The sequence below is a fragment of the Dipodomys merriami genome, unplaced genomic scaffold, assembly GCF_024711535.1.
Source record: "Dipodomys merriami isolate MVZ:Mamm:240054 unplaced genomic scaffold, mDipMer1.0.p SCAF_16, whole genome shotgun sequence".
In the NCBI taxonomy this organism is placed as follows: domain Eukaryota; kingdom Metazoa; phylum Chordata; class Mammalia; order Rodentia; family Heteromyidae; genus Dipodomys; species Dipodomys merriami.
Genome location: NW_027202937.1, coordinates 12,714,442 through 12,733,223, shown reverse-complemented (window position 1 = coordinate 12,733,223; position 18,782 = coordinate 12,714,442). Strand labels below are relative to the sequence as shown.

The window sequence follows — 18,782 nt, the reverse complement described above, 5'->3', positions numbered from 1 at the left end:
ATAACCTAAAAACCTCACCAAAGAGTGTTCAAACTGATGAATGAATTCAATAACATTGCAGAAAACAAAACCAATATACAAAAACCACTTATATTTTTGCTGATTTTCTTTTTTATGATCTTTAAGTAATTCTACAAAGGAGTTTCCATTTAACAAAGCAGTTTATGACTCCAATACATCTTTTTTTTTGGGGGGGGGTCCGGACGTGGGGCCTGAATTCTGGGCCTGGGCGCTGTCCCTCAGCTCTTCAGCTCAAGGTTAGCGCTCTACCACTTGAGCCACAGCGCCACTCCGGCTTTTTTCTTTTTGCTTATGTGGTGCTGAGGAATCGAACCCAGGGCCTCAGGCATGCAAGACAAGCGCTCTACCACTGAGCCACCTTCCCAGCCCCTCCAATACATCTTGATCAATGCCACCCTTCCAAAATTCTCATGCAGCCCTTCTGACCCACCCTTTCCCTCACTCTTCTTAATTTTGTGGGATATACAATTTTGGAGGATATATGCATTCTCCCCCTCTTCTCCTCTTTATTTGTCTACCCCTTTCCACTTGACCTCACTCCATCCCTTTCAAGTACCCACTTCCTGGTGTTTATTTTGTTGAACTTTGGGGGGGGGGGTTGCCAGTCCTGAGTGTGAACTCAGGGCCTGGACTCTGACCCTGAGCCTCTCTGTCCTCAAGGCTAGTGCTCTACCACCTGAGCCACAGCACCCCTTCCAGGTTTTTCTGTTTATATGGTACTAAGGAATCAAACACAGATTTCATGCCTGCCAGGCAAGCACTCTACCATTAAGCCGCATTCCTAGCCTCTATTTTGTTGGACTTTGACTTTGCCTTTCTAAGGAATTACATTATTTGAGTTCTTTCTTGAGTCTACCATATTTTAGTTAATACATTAGGATACACTTGCATACCACCTAATGTATTGACTTATAAGTTTCTAAACTAAATCTAGCTTCACATATGAGGAAAATGTGCATCCTTGGTCTCTCTGAGCCTGGTTTATTTCACTTAACATAGTTTTCCCAAGCCTTTTGATTTATTTACAAATGGTGCAATATCATCCTTTCTAATGGATGAGTAAAATTCCATTGTGTATATCTACCACATTTTCTTGATCCATTTGTCCACTGAGGAGCATCTAGGCTGAAAAATACACTAATAATAAACTTGCTGAAAAGAAATAAAGCTATCTCATCTGCACTAGATAGATTTCCTTTAAACCTGGAAGCGAATATAACCAAGGAAACTAAAGACCTCTACAGTGAAAATTATAAACACTGGAGAAAGAAACTGAAGGAAAATAAAAACAAATGGAAAGAGCTCCCACGTTCAACAACAAAAGAACCAATAAAGTTAGAATGTCCATACTAACAAAAGCAGATTACAGATTCAAGGTTGTTCCCACCAAAATTCTTCATGGAACTCTGAGAAATATGAAGAGGTCATTTGATGGAAACTAAAACAAACCAAAATCAGCATTATTTGATCATTCCTCCTCCCCCCCCAAGAAAAAAAACAAAGTTTTGATGAGACAGGTTTCTGAATTCCCATGAGGAAATTTTTATTTGATTTTAACAACTTGATTTACTGATGCCAATTTTCATTGAAAGCAAAGTAGTAGCATAGTGTCTTTTAAGTCCTCCTCCATTAGAGAAAAAATAAAATCTTGATGGCATACATTAAAAAAAAAGGTTTTGAAATTATAGTAAGTGGGCAGGGGAATAACACAGCAAAACAAGGCCTAGACAGAAGTTGCAACAGACAGAGACAATGGATAGTTCCCCATAGGTTAGCAAACTTTAAGAACAGCTAAACTAACAAATGCATTTGGCATGATTCTTAAACAGAAAACATGGAGAAATAAGTACATCCTAGACATATAAACTTCTAATTAGCTTTTCAACCTTTGCAATTCAAAAACTTAGTGAACATGCAAGTATTTAAGAATGAGAATAATACTAAAACCATTATTTACCAGTTACCCAATACATATGCCGCTCATATTTACATCATTTGGTTTACCATTCGAATTAACAATTAGTTATTATGGTTTTATTAACAACCTTGGTGAGAAGCAATCAGGAAACATTACTAGACTAAATAATTTAATTACATTATTTATCCAAACTTGGTATTACATTTCAAGATCAATGAAATTTGAAAGTAGTTATTTTTTCAACACAGTGTTCAGGGCCTTTCTGATGTCCTTATTCCTCAGTGTGTAAATTATGGGGTTTAGCATAGGGGTGACAACACTGTACAAAACTGAGATCAGCCTGTCTTTGGTTAATGAGTAAGATGAGATGGGCCGTACATATGTGAAGATAGAGCTACCATAATAGAGAAGGACAATGAGCAGGTGCGAGGCACATGTAGAAAAGGCTTTGCGTCTCCCCTCGGCAGAGCGGATCCTCAAGATGGTAGTGATGATGTAGAGGTAGGAAAGGATGATGCCCAGAAAGGGAGCCCATCCAATGAAGACTCCAATGAAGAGTAACACGAACTCATTGACAGAAGTGTCCCCACAAGACAAGACCAGCAAAGGTGGGATGTCACAGAAGAAATAGTTGATCTTGTTATTGCCACAGAAAGGCAGACGGAATGTCAGCACTGTGTGCACCACTGAGTTGAGCAAACCACCTGTCCAACATGAGGTGGCTAGCTGGCTGTACAGGGCCTTGTGCATGATGACTGAATACCTTAAAGGCTTGCAGATTGCAATGTAACGGTCATAGGCCATTGCTGCCAGCAAAAGACACTCTACACCCACAAAGAAAAGGAATGCAAAAAGTTGAGTGACACAGCCCCCAAAGGAAATGCTTTTCTTCTCTGAGAGGAGATGCACCATCATCTGGGGCACATTGGTGGTGGTGTAGCAGATGTCTAGAAAAGCCAAGTTCCTCAGGAAAAAATACATGGGGGTATGTAGTCGAGAGTCCATCAGTGTCATCAAAATAATGAAGATATTTCCTCCAAGGGTACACAGATAGATCATAAGAAAAGTAGTAAATAGTAAAAATTGCAGGTTATTTAGATTGGAGAACCCCATGATGATAAAGGCAGAGAAAGAGGTTTGGTTTTCTCCTTCCATGATGTTTAATCTTGAAGACTAAGAAAAAAGCAGCATCAATTGTAGTATTCATGAGCTGCAACCACAGTAATCTACAAAACAAGAGATATAGCTGTTATAAACAACATAATCCTTATCTATAATATGGTCCATAGTAGGTCTTGTGTAATCTATGGCAACTCATGGTGGGGTCCACAAATAATCACAATTAGAAAAAAACAGGTGGGAAGGGTGACGCAGATAAGATGCATTCTACTCATACATTGGCATGTCGAATTGAAAGTCTCTTTGCAACTCTTTAAAGATAATAATACAAATTTAATGGATTAACAAATTAATAATTTTGACATCTCTTACAGAACACTTTTATGGGGGACAATGAAAACTGAAAAGTCCACATGTAATGTCAGGGACTAAGGAATGGTGACTCTCTCCTCATCTCCATCATGTCTTGGAGATAGCTGATGAGGATTAAAATCAGGACTGTTATAGTCAGTGTAAGAATCATGAACTTATTTGAGATTTTTCTCATGGAGGTCTTGTTCTCCTTGCACTCTTATTGATTTCTTTTTATATTTTAATGTACAGTATTAGATCTTAAGATGTTGAAGGAAAAACAAATTGAAAAGCAACATCATAAGAGAATATGGACCCAAACCTTTTGACAGATTTGTTCAATAAATGCAGGGCCACGGGTGCTTGCTGTGGGCCACAGGCCTGCGATGCATGATTCTTACATTGGCAATGAGGAAACTCTCCAAGGGATTGTTTGCTGAAAGAATGCTTAAGAACAGAGAAAAAAATCAAGACAAAACAATGCCTCAAACCTGCCATCTTAGCTACTTAAAAGGCAGAGATTAGGAGATCCAAGTTCAAGGCTAGCCTAGGCAAAAGACATTTGTAAGAGTCCATCTGAGTACAGTGACGCACTCCTGTTCTCCCAGCTACAGGAGAAGCACAATGGTGGGTTCAATGTCCTGTGCCTGTCATCTGTAGCAATCTTGGAAAACACAATTAGGAAGACTTCAGCCCAAACTGGCTCAGGCCTAAAGAAAGACCCTACCTTAAAAACAGTCAATGAAAAATGAGCTGGAGGCATGTCTCAAGTAGTAGAGAGCCTGTTAGCAATGCAAGGTCTTGAGCTCAATCCCAAGCACAAGAATAAGAAAAGGAAAAAGAGGAAGAAGGAGGAGGAGGAGGAGAAGGAAGGGGAGGAGGGGGAAGAGAAGGAGAAGGAAGGGGAGGCGGCGGCAGCGGAGGAGGAGGAGGAGGAGCTAGAGGAGGAGGAGGAGGTGGAGGAGGAGGAGGAGAAGGAAGGGGAGGAGGAGGAGGAGGAAAGGGAGGAAGAAGAAGAGGAAGGAGGAGGAGAAGAAGAAGAAGGAGGAGGAGGAGGAGGAGGAGGAGGAGGAGGAGGAGGAAGAAGAAGAAGAAGAAGAAGAAGAAGAAGAGGAAGAAGAGGAAGAAGAGGAAGAAGAGGAAGAAGAGGAAGAAGAGGAAGAAGAGGAAGAAGAAGAAGAAGAAGAAGAAGAAGAAGAAGAAGAAGAAGAAGAAGAAGAAGAAGAAGAAGAAGAAGAAGAAGAAGAAAGAAGAAGAAGAAGAGGAAGAAGAATTGGAAGAAGAATTGGAAGGAGGAGGAGGAAAGGAAGGAAGGAAGGAAGGAAGGAACGAAGGAAGGAACGAAGGAACGAAGGAACGAAGGAAGGAACAAAGGAACGAAGGAACGAAGCAGCAGCAGCAGCTGGGTGCCAGTGGCTCACGCCTGTAATCCTGGCTACTCAGGAGGCTGAGATCTGAGGATCACGGTTCAAAGCCAGCCCAGTCAGGAAAGTCCATGAGACTCTTATCTCCAATTAATCACCAGAAAACTGGAAGTGGTGCTGTGGCTCAAGTGGTAAAGCTCTAGCCTTGAGCTGAAGACAGCACCCAGAGTTCAAACCCCATGACCAACAAAAAAGAAGAAGTAAAAGAAATAAACTCTTCTAAATTCTAAGGTTGTCAACAAAATTTGTAAATATTTTGTCTTGTTTTAGTCCCAAACAGACTTCCACAGCCTGAGCTCTTTATAATATTCAAAAGGAAAACTACATTTCATCTTTATGATGAAAGAGTTGTGCTCACCTAGAGTACTGTTCAAGTTTTTAAGTAAAGTCGTACCTTACTTTAGGATGCACAGAGAGAGTGCACAGAGACCGATTCAGATTTCTGTCAGTGATAAGGTAGAGAATAGAACAGACATGTACCTACATTTCCCCTAATATTTTACAGGACTATAATGCTATTTGACATCTAGGAGTACATCCCTCAGAGGATATCTATTTTAAAGTCCAGCTGCTCTCTCTTTAACTAGTATGGTCACCAATGCCTATTTTGACCTCTAAACAATGACCATGTGATCAACAAAACCCTGCCCTTTCAATGTCCTTCTCCTCATTTAGTATGTAGCATTGTGTGTGATATATAATAGTAACAAAACAGTTGCAAAGTTATTGCTCCATGGAATGCTTCTGACTCTGTCCCATGAAGCCATAAGAAACCTTTGTTCCTTCCTACAGAAAAGACTTTGAGTCTTTTAACTTCTTTTTTGATGCATATGCTGGTCCTAAGGCTTGAACTCTAGGTCTGGACACTGTCCATGAGCAGTTTTATGGTTTGTTTGTTTGTTTAACAAAACTAGCACTCTACCCCTTGAGCCACAGCTCCACTTCCAGCTTTTGGGGGATTATTTGGAGATAAGAGTCTTATGGACTTTCCTGCACTGGCTGGTCTCAAACCATGATCCACAAATCTCAGTCTCCTGAGTGAGGATTACAGGTATGAGCCACCAACACCCACCTTGACTTGTTTGGCAAATAGAAGTTTTTTTTTTCTCTCATATAATATGAATCTGAAAACTGTCATTACACTAAACACAATGAAACTTTTTATTATTAGGAACTGAAAATGTATCCCTTGCTTTAAAATGCAAAAATACTGTGAGTCATCAAATACTTCCTTGTAGCTAAAGGCTAACACAATTGGTTTGCAGACACCTGAACTAACAAGCACCCAGAACCAGAACAAACATTTAATATCTCACTCACATACAACACCATCAGATCTTTAATTTCCTTTCTTCCTGCCCATCCCAAATAGCATATTTTCCAAAGAGTGTGGTAAAATAACTACCACAAGGTTAAGTGATAAACCAGAAGAGACGGACGAGGATGAATAGGAAGACAAGGAAAGTGAAGAGGAGGAAGACAACTTGCCTGTGAAAGCAGAAGAGTAGATGATAAATTTGAAATTCTCTGAGTCTGAAATGAGATTCTTTCATGGGCTCATTTTATTTGATGTGGTGATAGAATCATTGTCCCGCGAGTTCTGTACTAGCAGAAACATTTGATGAGAGTGGGGCCATGCCTAGCTGTGCGACAGCGCGCTGAGAGTTGGAGACTAGAACATGCAGCTTCAGGGAGTTCCAAGAGAAGAGTCTCAAGTGGCCTCCATGGTCCTTCAAGGCCACCTTGTAGAAAAACCTGTAATTCTTTTGAGACTTATATTCTGATCTGGTATATTTTACACTCCCATCCAATTACAGATCACAGCAAAATGAGGTGGCCTGCATACATTTTGAAACACCTCAGGGTCACACAAGGTCCATGGGCAAGACTCCTCACTTTCAGTCACATAGATATCTGGCCTAATTTCATGCAAACTAGAAACCCCTTCTGCTCCAGTAAACTGAACCTACTAGACCATTAAAAGGATTGTACACCATGACCAAGTAAGGTTTACCCAGAGAGACAAGGATGTCATTTAGCATATATAAATTAATAACTGATAGCATGCTCACAATGATGTCCTAGGACTTCTACGTGGCCATCTGTCTTCCCCTCCACTACAAGGTCATCATGGATGTTGGTACTTGTGCTCAGGAGGTATTGGTGTGTGGACTGGTGGAACCATCTCTGGAGTAACACGTACAACTGCTACATTCTCTGTCCACTTGTGTGGTACAAATACTATTCATCAATTCTGCGATGTGCCCCAATTCCTGCAACACTCTTCTTCCAGCTGAGAGCTGCTGGCTTTGTGCCCTTGGAGGCTTTTTTTTTTTTTTGCTTTAATTCAGTGGGACCTGGCTACATGCATACATTCTCTACCATTTTGAGGATGTTATCTGATGAAGGCAGAGCTTTTTCTGCTTTTCTGCCTCATCTATCTGTTGTGTTGTTCCTCTCTGATGCATCTTTGAGTTTCTAAAGCCACATTCTGATTCTACATCTACTTTGTGTTCACTGCTTTTTTGTACTGTTCTGCCCCCAACATTCAATCCAATTCTCTATAGCCTGAGAAACGAGGCCTTAAAAGGACATCCAAGAGTTTTCAAAGCAAAGTGTACTTGTGCTGAATCACATGCATTTATTCCTGAGAAAGCAAGAACTGAAAACTGAAACATATCTTATTACCAGAAAAGTCATATATAGAAAACGTGTCCCATGAATAGACTCTGAGCAATAAAAACAATTAAAAGAGTTATACATGAATTACTCTTGTAAAAGCAATGGGCTAAAATCTCATTCTACAAAGCCAGATGTAGGGAAAAATGAACATTTGTCCAAGCTTAACAACTCCACTTAATTTCTCTTTCTGCTTCATTTCTATCAGAGTAATAGAAAGGTAATAAATGGGAATCTTAAAACTAACAGTGATTGTTATCTTTTTATTTTACTACATAAGTATATAAAGGTTGACTTTATAGTCCCAGAAATGTGAGAACTACTAATTCTACAAAATATTTTTAATGACAAACCCATTGTCAAAATGGAAAAAAGTATGATTACTAGAAGCTATCACCTGCACACAACACCAATAAAAGTGGACCACTGCAAAAGCTAAACAAGAAACTGACAGTAAAAGAGAATCTGGTTCAGGTACTCATCTGACAGCAGGTGAAAATACAGAATATATTTTTAAAAATTGGGGATGGAAGGAATGAATAGTGGGAGGACAGCAAGGGAAGGGGTAATGATGCTCAACAGGAAATGTACTCATTGCCTTACTCATGTAACTGTAACCCATCTGTACAGCATCTTTACAATAAAATAAAATTTAAAAATCAAAATTTAAGTACTAACCAAAAGAATTATCTAATAAGTATATGGGCAAATAAATTCAAGAAACACATCTCAAAAGAAGCACCAATAGCCCAAAAAGCCTGTTGTTTTACACATAACCCAAAAAGGATGTTGCATTGTTTTAGAGATGCATACATACGTACATACTTACATATACACATGCATGCATACATACATACACATGCATACATACATACACATGCCTGACAGAGTAATTAAATGTTTTTTGGAAAGGTGGAGGAGATGAATATAGATATGATAAACAGGTGAGTTTGTTCAAAGTACACCCATTACTGGAATAAATAAATAAATAAATAAATAAATAAATAAATAAATAAATAAATAAATAAATAAATAATATTAAAAAGAGAAGGAGCTGTACTGGATTAAGGATGTCTACTTTCCCTTGAATCAGGATTAGTTTCTTCTTCCCATAAAGCTTAGTTTGCAAATAGACTATTGCAGAAGTTATGTTTTTTGTTGTTGTCATTGTTTTCTTTTTTTTCTTTTTGTTGTTTGTCATGGGACTTGAACTCAGAGCCTGAGCTTTTTTGTTCAAGGGTAGTGCTCTATCACTTTGAACCACAGCACCACTGCTGGTTTTCTTGTGGTTAATTGGAGATAAGAGTCTCATGGACTTTGCTGCCTTGGCTGGCTTTGAACCACAATCCTCAGATCTCAGTTTCCTAAGTAGTTAAAATTACAAGCATGAGCCACCAGTGCCTGACCAGAAGTTATATTAATGCTGATTATGGCTCTACCTTTGAAATAGTTGGCAGTTTTACTTTGGGTTGTTAACCATGAAAAATACAGTCTGGCTTGAGGCTTTCCTACTGAAAAGATAAATAAAACCATGTGGAGCAACTGGAGAAAGACAAAGACTCCCAACTATTGAAATGATCACAGACAAGTTCAGATCTTGTGAAGCAAGCTCAACACTTCCCTGCAGTCCCTTTCTGAGATACTTACAGAGAAAAGCAATATAACTAGGAGTTCTAAGTAACTAAGTTATCAGGTCCTAATGAGTTGTATAGCACTAGATCATATTCTTTTGGATTTACAGAAGAAGTAAACCAGAGACTTAGCAATCTTCTAACTGTCCGTTGGATAATCATTCTCCTAAACTAAAAAAATATATAAAATACAAAGCAGAATAATTTTATTGATCTCATTATAGTATATAAACCAAGGGACAGACTGATACAATTAATCATTATACTTTTACTCAACATCTGGGTTATATAGCCATATTTCATACAAGAATGCATAAGAAAGTGTAAGATATTTTATCAACAGATACCCCCCTAAAAAATTATCCTTAGGAAACTATGGTTTGTATACCATCTTCCCAATTCCCCTTATGTTACCTAGAATGTATTCTTAATATTGCTTGAATACATTTTCCCATCTATTTTCCTTTATTAGGTTCCTGTGTTATACAATCTGAACAATGATGGAAACAAAACAATTTCACATCTCAGCATTATGCTTTCCTGTTGAGTTTTCTAGATTTCTAGGTGTCATAGCTTCCTTCTGATCAATCTATTCAAGGCACCTTTCACTTCCTTGTTCCTCAACGTATATATCAGAGGGTTTAGTGCAGGAGTCACCACAGTGTACATGATGGCAATGACCCGGTCCTGGTCCAGGGAGCTCCCTGAGGCAGGCTGGATGTAAATGAAGAGAACAGGAGCATAGAAAAGAAGAACTACTGTGAAGTGAGAGGCACACGTGGACAGTGCTTTTTGAAGCATGCTGCATGACTGAGTCTTGAGGAAGAGATGGGCGATGATATAGAAATAGGAGAGCAGTGTGAGAAAGAAGGTACTCATAGCTATAGTCCCTGTGACAGTATTAAGTAGCCACTGGTTGAGCTCAGTGTTCCCACAGGCCAGCTCCAGCAGTGGTTTCACATCACAGAAGAAGTGGTGGATATGGTTGGAAGCACAGAAGTTCAAGCGAGACGTCATTACTGAGTGCATCAGGGAGTGGAAAAACCCAATGGTCCAGATAGTGATAGCCATTAGGGTACAGAGCCGAGGATTCATGATGACAGAATAATGAAGGGGCTTGCAGATAGCCACAAAGCGGTCAAATGCCATCACACCCAACAAAATGGTCTCTGTGCTCCCCAGGAAGTGGAAGAAATGGAGCTGGGTGATGCATCCCAAGAAAGAAATGGCTTTGTTTGTAGAGATTAAGTTCTCCAGCATCTTCGGCAGTGTCACTGTGGAGTAGCAGATATCCAGACAAGCCAGGTTTCCAAGGAAAAAATACATAGGTAAGTGCAGTTTTGAATCCGAGATGACAACCGTCAGGATGGCTCCATTCCCAGCCACATTGACAAAGTAGATGGCGAGGAAAACAACAAAAAGAGAAGGCTGTGGTTGTTGTATGTCTGTTACTCCAAGGAGGATAAATTCAGTGACTAAAGTTTGGTTCAACATCACTTAAAAGAAAAAAGAGGCAAAGTAACTTTACAGGCACCATGTCTAGTGAGGAACAATTGGTTTTTCTATATAACAATTTTCTTTTCAAGAAAAGCATATATTGAGGTATAATATTTTCTGTTCAATTCCCACCTCAGAACCTGTATATTATTTGATCCTTAAAATGTTAAGTATTAAAGATACATATCTTTGGTGCTGTGGCTCAATAATTGTGTGTATACATGAGTGTGTGTATATGCATACACACATGTGTATGCGCACACCAATACTAGACCTTGAACTCAAGGCCTGAGTGTGGTCCCTTAGTTTTTGTGCTCAAGATTGGCACTCTACCTTCTTAAGACACAGCCTCACTTTCAGCTTTTTAAGTGGCTAATTAGTGATGCCATGATTTTTCCTGCCTGGGCTGGCTTCAGACTAGGATTCTCAGATCTCAGCCTCATGAGTAGCTAGCATTACAGTCATGAGCCACCAGTGCCTGTCTATAATCATTGTTAAGTTTTATTATAGTTCCATTAACAATTTTATCTTAGTGATTCACAATAGATTTTGTCCTTCACTGAAAATACATGAAAGCCTTCTTCTCTGAAGCCACCTTCCCTGGCTATAAACAGATAGATAGACAGACAGGCAGATAGACAGACAGACAGACAGACAGACAGACAGACAGACAGACAGACAGACAGACAGACAGACAGACAGACAGACAGACAGACAGACAGACAGATAGATAGATAGATAGATAGATAGACAGATAGATAGATAGACAGATAGATAGATAGACAGACCGATAGAATTTTCCTTTTTCCTCTTAAGTCACCTGTCCATGGAGTAATTTTTAAATATAACACATGGCTGATATCTCTGATGAAGTTAGAAGATACTTGAAAGTTTTTAAGAAAATAAACAGGGTCGAACTTATTACATTCATAATATGTTGATGAAGAAAAATATGCCTCTTAACAAAGAATCAATTGAATTTTTTTATTTCAAAGTGCTGATAAAAATTAAAATCATTTTACTAATTTTATTCTGCCCCAAAATCTTAGTAATATCCTTAAGCATTAATGAGGTAAGAACTACAACTACATATTATATGTCACATATGAAACTGACCTGAGGTACACATCAAACTTGTGCAGTGGTAGATCAGTTGTCTTTCAGGACTTGAATTCTACCTGTTTCATGTCACTTTTCTCTCAGAATTGAAAACATTCATCAGTTCTTCTCATTCTCTATCTGCTTGTCCACCAATAAAAATACTATTCTCTTCTGGAAAAACATAGCCTTTTTTTTCTTTTCACTAATACTATAGAAATAATAAGGGTTATTTTTTTCAATTAGTGCTAAAACATTTAGGGTATTGTGAATAACTTCATTCTTTTAAGGTTTAATCTTTTCCATATATGGTGAGACGTGCTATAACCCCACCACTCAGGCAACTGAGAGAGAAGGATAGCAAATCTGAGAAGAACCTGAACAACATAGTTACTTCAAAGCTAACCTGGGTTATGTTGAGATGCTGACTTTAAAAAGAAGGTATACCATTGGACTGTGTATGCTCTATTCACTGAAAGAAAGAATTGCTTTTCTGCATTCCCACATTTCTGAATAATTTTTTGGCAGCACATTGGTCAAACCACACAGAATTATGTGAATTCGCTTCCTCCCCATCTGTCCTTGTCATTTGAAGGTATAGAGGATCCACTCCTGTAGATCAGAAGGCCGTGTGTGAAGCATAGAACTAGAAGACACTGAAAGACCTGTGAGAAGTGTCCAGAAGTTGAACAGAAATGCTGATGTTGAGCCAGACACTGGAGGCCTGTGCCTGTAATCCTAGCTACTCAAGAGGCTGAGCTCTGAGGACCACAGTGAAAAGCCAGTCCCGGCAGAAAAATTTGTGAGACTCTTTGTCTCCAACTAACCACCAAAACCTGAAAGTGGAGCTGTAGCTCAAGTGGTAGAATGCTAGCCTTGCACACAAAAGCTCAGGGACAGTGCCTAAGCCCTGGGTTTAAGACCCAGGACTGACACCAAAAAATAATAATAGTAGTAGTTGTATTATCAGTAGTAGTAGTAATAATAAAAATAAAGAAATGCGGGTCTTGGAGTGTTCCAACAAGAAGTAAACCACTCAAGGTTTGAGGAATCACTGAGGAGAGAAGAAAATAATTTCCGATGACTACAGAAAAGCAATTACTGAAGCAGGGGAGAACATCAAGAGATCCCAGGAGATTTTGAGCTGTAGAACTGGAAGAAATTCTGAGCAATGATTGAACCTCTATTCCACTTCTAAGTATAGCCCTCACTACAGAGAAGTTCTCTTTGAGAGCCAGATATAATGTGAATTTTAATGTGAATGTGAATTTGTAAAGCAGATATTATGTGCCAAAGCTGATTTATGTAATTCTAAGAAAAAATATTTATTAAAAACTCATATGAAAAAAATATGCATTCCTAACTTTTAAGGAAATATGATTGGCCTGCACTGACTGTTCACTGAAATCTCAATATTTCGAGATTGTAAATTTGCTTAACAGAGGGCTCAGAAAAACAGCAAAGTAAGATGAGACTTGGAAAACAATTTCAAAAAGAAACTGAAGTGTCTCCATAGCCCTTAAATACAATGAGCTGTTCAGAAGACAGGAAAACAGCTATAAATTCTGGGCATTGGATTTTAATTTGATTCTGGACAAGGCACGGTGGCTCTTCACAAACACAACAAAAAAAAAGGAAATATATGAGCCTTCCCAGAGGGTTTCCCATTCCATTCTCTTACCTGCCTACATATTCCATTCAGAATTGCAAGTAAGAAAGCTTCTTAGGTTTATATTCCCAATAATTATAAAAAAAATGAACAACATTTGAAGTCACAGTTCCTACTGCGATCGCAGCTTAAGGTGTTCATCTGCATCTGTCTTTCTGAAATTCTGCCGGAGCTTTAATGAGACAAAGATCTCTAGACACAGCAATCCCAAGGGAGAGTGTCCTTCAGTGCTGAGCAGAATTGATGTGAGAAGAAATGGGTAACCTTTCCACATCTACAATAGGCAGGAATTGCCTTAGGCAACTTATATGTGATATTTCCTTTTACTTCCGGCTTCCTCTTCTCTTCCCTTGCTTTGTTTAGCTCTGCGTTTCAGAACCACAGACACCCTGGCTCTCAATGGCCTAATATGATTTATTTTTATTAGCATATGTTAATATTGCAAAGTAATGGGACTCATTATGACCATACCCACATATATGTAATGTACTTAGCTCATATGCATCTCCTTCATCACCTTTCTTATCTACTTCCTTCTACCTTTCTCTTTCCACTTTTATAATGAGCCTCATTACTTTGTGTGTGAGGTGAACTGAGGGCCTGGGGACTATCCTTCAGTTCTTTTTGCCCCAGGCTAGCTCTCTTTTTGCCACTTGAGCCACAGATCCAATTCTGGTTTTAGGGGTTTTTTTTTAGTTGTTTGGTTTTGGTTGGTTGGTTGGGGGTTTTTTTTGGTCTGTAATTGTAGATCAGAGTCTCAAGGTTTTTCCTGCCTGGGTTGGCCTTGAACTTTGATCTTCAAATCTTAGCCTTCTGAGTAGCTAGGATTACAGGTGTGAGTTACCAGTGTCTGCACCTCATTACTATAATGCCCCTTTTCTCCACCCAAATTTCACAATGAGGAAAAAACAGGATACTTGTCTTTGTGTAACTAATTTATTTCACTCCATGTGATGAACTCCAGATCCACCCTTCACCCTCTAAATGTAATTTCATTCTTTTGAAGACTGAATAATACTCTATTGAATATACATACCATATTTTTATCCACTTATGTATTGATGGGTACCTAAGTGATTCTATAACCTGACTTATCAATAATGCTACAATAAATATTTTTTTTTATTTTTGCCAATCCTGGGGCTTGAACTGAGGACTTGGGAACTGTCTCTGAGCTTCATTCGGTCAAGGCTAGCTACCACTTAAGCCACAGCACCACTTCCAGCTTTTTCTGTTTATGTGGTACTGACGAATCGAATTCAGGGCTTCATACATGCTAGGCAAGCACTCTACCACTAGGCCACATTCCCAGCCCTGCAATAAATACGTTACCCCATGAGTAAAACAAAGAATTATAATTCACTACATAGGCATATTCTTCATCTGTCACCACAGAATACGCTAGTCCAAACTAGCATTCCTCCTCTTCCTAGAAGAAGACTACAGCTCCCAAGTGTAATTTCTGCTCTCCTCTACCACATCAGCCTCACTTGCCACCACCTGTGTCAACTATTTTCTTAAGTTCCCAACAATCCTCAAAGTAGTGTCTCAGTAAGTGAGTGGGACCTTGGAGATGTAAAAATTGAAAGGATTCTCTTCACAGGTGAAAAGTTTGACTGCAGGAGTTTTCAGCATGAGCCACCATGGCACCAGTGAGCAACCAGAGAACACAGCAGGCACCTGCTTTACCACCTTCTTATGGTACAGATTGCAGATAGTCGGCCTTAAACTGGATTTTGGCAGAACGCTATATTGTGCACCTGTCAAGCTCACTGTGGATTTCCTTTTCTCTTTTGCTTAAAGCCTCACTTAGGGAAGGGATACTTTCCCTATGTCTACTGCCTTTAAGCTGGAGTCCACCATTTTTCTTGAAGATCTACAATTCACTATTTCTGAATTTTACCTAGCCTTGACCTACTATTTATTGTTGTATTCCAATGCCTTTCCACACTACCCATCTCTCCTTATAACCATACACCTGATATTTACTTCAGACTTGTAAAGATTTAGGGAAGTTCTTAGTGTCTCTCATCTGCCAACTTGCCCTTTCCCCCGTTGTTTATTTTAATCATTTATCAGGTAGCCTATTTGAAGAAGAAATAGAACATAGTTCTTCATTTTTCTTGACTCGTGCCACTTAGAAATTACTTTCCCAATTAAATGCTCCTAATCCTATTATAAAGTCATCAAAACACAAATGCATTATAATAATGGGTTATATTACAGTGTGTTAGCATTGAAGGATCTACACACAAAATAGTAACTAAATATTATCCGTTTACTCAATTCTCTTGACAGCGTAGGTAATTTGGGTTTGTTTTTTTTTTTTATTGTGAAAATACCGAGCGTAGGTAATTTGTACAATCGATTTTATACACAAACACATAAGAAACAATGCAAGGTAAATCTTGTCACTTGACACCACCCAAATTCATAATTAGGGTTTGTACACCTGGTATCCCATTCATTCCTTAACCCCTCTCATTGATTAGAATAAAAGTAGAAAATAATTCCCCATTATCCAATTCATCCCGCAATACATATTCTAAGCAAATTAATGAGCAACATAATGTCATGTCTCAGTGTTCTCATTGCTCTTCAATTATACATCCAATGAATTAAATAAATTTATTAAGGGACAGTTTTTTTCCTGATCATCCTGTTCAAGGCACCTTTAACCTCCTTATTCCTCAGAGTATATATCAGGGGATTCAGTGCAGGAGTCACCACACTGTAAATGATGGCGATGACCCGGTCCTGGTCCAGGGAGCTCCCCGAGGCAGGCCGGATATAAATGAAGAGAACAGGAGCATAGAAAAGAAAAACCACTGTGAAGTGGGAGGCACACGTGGACAGTGCTTTTTGAAGCATGCTGCAAGACCGGGTCTTGAGGAAAAGATAGGCAATGATGTAGAAGTAAGAGAGTAGTGTGAGGAAGAAGGGACCCATAGCTATAGTCCCTGTGACAGTATTAAGTAGCCACTGGTTGAGCTCAGTGTTCCCACAGGCCAGCTCCAGCAGTGGCTTCACATCACAGAAGAAGTGGTGGATATGGTTGGAAGCACAGAAGTTCAAGCGAGATGTCATTACTGAGTGCATCAGGGCATGGAAAAACCCAGTGGTCCAGACAGCAACAGCCATCAGGGTACAGAGCCGAGGATTCATGATGACAGAATAATGAAGGGGCTTGCAGATAGCCACAAAGCGGTCAAATGCCATCACAGCCAACAACATGGCTTCTGTGCTTCCCAGGAAATGGAAGAAATGGAGTTGGCTAATGCATCCCAAGAAAGAAATGGCTTTGTCTGTAGAAAGGAAATTCTCCAGCATCTTCGGCAGTGTCACTGTAGAGAAGGAGATATCTAGACATGACAGATTTCCCAGGAAGAAATACATAGGTAAGTGGAGTCTTGAATCAGAGATGACAACTCGTAGGATGGCTCCATTCCCAGCTACATTGACAAAGTAGATGGTAAGGAAAACAGGGAAAAGAAAAGAGTCCAATTCTTTGTTGTCTGTCACTCCCAGGAGGATAAATTCAGTGACTGAAGTTTGATTCACCATCACTTAAAATAAAAAACAAGGTAATTTGTGACACATTATTCCAGGTGTGGGAAGTTTTTCAAACCAAGGAATTTTTAGCAAGGACAAAAATACTTTGAGAGTATTGTTTTTGTCATAAGCCTACTAAAACCCTGTGTAGTATGTGGCCATTAGGCCTTTAAGCATGAAGATGACATATCTGTTATGGATTGTTGCTCACACATTTTTAATATCATATGCATCATTAATATTCTTCTTAATTTAGGGTTTGTATCAAGGTTCTTACTACCATCTTCTATGGCTGTTAATGCTTACATTTGATCCAACCTTCCTTTTATAAACCTTTAGATAATTAAATTGATAGGTCTTAACTAAAGAGAAGAACTAAAAAAACTAAAAATTATACAATTGAAAATTGTTAATCTGAGCAAAAAAATGGTCAGGTATTAATTCATTACAATCACAGCATCTTTAAACAATAGGTTTTTAATGTAGTGGTAACTGCATTTCCTCATCTTAGAATATAAATGGACTAAAAATAACTTCTTACTCATTTTTTTGTTATTCATAACCTTGAAAACATGAAACCCTAACAGGAAGAAAAATATGAATACATTAATCACATAAAGTGATTAGTACCAGATATATACAGAATTTTTGCAGTACCAGATTGTGATGATGGGCTTCATGTCTTACCATAAACTCAGGCATTAAATATTTTATAGCACATTGTGACTTATTGTACTTCTGTTCTATAGTTTCCCTGAGACATTTTTTTACAGTCATTTTCCACATCTCTAAATCCCTGGATAAGAAAGTTCTTCCTCTGACTGACTCAACAGTTTCTCCCTTGTTTCATTATAACTAACCTCTCCTCTAAGTTTCTATTTACTTGATGCCTTCCTTTATGGTTAGTTTCTTAAGTCCTATCTTTATTTTTGCTGAAATGAACACATTTTTAATATTAAGAAAGTCTACCTTCCTCTCGTTCTAAAGACACTGATTATGGTATTATAACTATAATTGTGTAATTATTATAATTATAATTGTTCTTATAATTATAATTATTACAATTATAATATAATTGCATTATATTTTATAATTATAAAATTCTGTCTGCCTTTTTTCTTTTCATTATTTGCAGAGTACCTAAAGTATCTCTTTAAAGGTACAGTGGATTTGCTCCAGTGTATCAGAGGGGAAGAAACAAGTCTTTGTGGAAAATATATATCTGGTAGGCTCTGACAGAACTGTCAGGAAATTGGGCACAGGATATGACTTTGGGTAATTCCTATAAAAGAGAACCATTCAAGTTTGACAAAGTCATTGAGAGAAGAAAATAATTTGTTGTGAATGCAGCAAAAATGAAGAAGGAAGAAGAAGGAGGAGGAAGAGGAGGAGGAGGAGGAGGAGGAAGAGGAGGAATAGGAGGAAGGGGGAGGGGGAGGGAAGGGGGAGGGGGAGGAGGATCTGCTAGAGGAAAGTTCTAGAAATCCTATGGGATATAGCTGTAGAACCAGAAGAAATTTTGAAAAGAGTATCATACCTCTACTCCACATTTTTCAAAGACTGTCTTCAAATAATTCAGAGGGGTTTTCTTTGATAGCCATGTGTTTTGTGTATTGTTACACTAGTTGGCATTCCTGTTTAAAATATAAATCATGCACCAATATTATTTATAATTATCTTACCCAAAAAACAGATGTTTAAAAAATGAAATGGGAAAATAATTTTTTCTGGGTAAGGAGAAATTAACACTCACATTAGTCTTTAGTAATGATTGTATTCACTGAAACTTTAGTATTTAGACATTTCAATTGGAGTAATATTTA

At 38.5% G+C, this 18,782-nt stretch overlaps 3 protein-coding genes across 3 annotated transcripts; all 3 read right to left on the bottom strand.

Moving 5' to 3' along the window:
* Positions 1–2,170: 2,170 nt before the first annotated feature.
* Positions 2,171–3,094, bottom strand: LOC138827941 (olfactory receptor 5V1-like). Its single transcript, XM_070023521.1, has one exon. It carries the CDS (start codon positions 3,092–3,094, stop codon positions 2,171–2,173), a length of 924 nt encoding a protein of 307 aa, XP_069879622.1.
* Positions 3,095–9,710: 6,616 nt separating this feature from the next.
* LOC138827788 (olfactory receptor 12D1-like) lies at positions 9,711–10,637 on the bottom strand. Its single transcript, XM_070023403.1, has one exon. The coding sequence runs from the start codon at positions 10,635–10,637 to the stop codon at positions 9,711–9,713; it is 927 nt and encodes a 308-aa protein (XP_069879504.1).
* Positions 10,638–16,038: 5,401 nt separating this feature from the next.
* LOC138827940 (olfactory receptor 12D1-like) lies at positions 16,039–16,971 on the bottom strand. The gene has a single exon (XM_070023520.1). The coding sequence runs from the start codon at positions 16,969–16,971 to the stop codon at positions 16,039–16,041; it is 933 nt and encodes a 310-aa protein (XP_069879621.1).
* Between the last annotated feature and the right edge of the window lie 1,811 nt (positions 16,972–18,782).

Excerpts from the sequence above, each read along its gene's own strand:
- LOC138827941 (XM_070023521.1), bottom strand. The coding sequence starts at position 3,094 with ATGGAAGGAGAAAACCAAACCTCTTTCTCTGCCTTTATCATCATGGGG.
- LOC138827788 (XM_070023403.1), bottom strand. The coding sequence starts at position 10,637 with ATGTTGAACCAAACTTTAGTCACTGAATTTATCCTCCTTGGAGTAACA.
- LOC138827940 (XM_070023520.1), bottom strand. The coding sequence starts at position 16,971 with ATGGTGAATCAAACTTCAGTCACTGAATTTATCCTCCTGGGAGTGACA.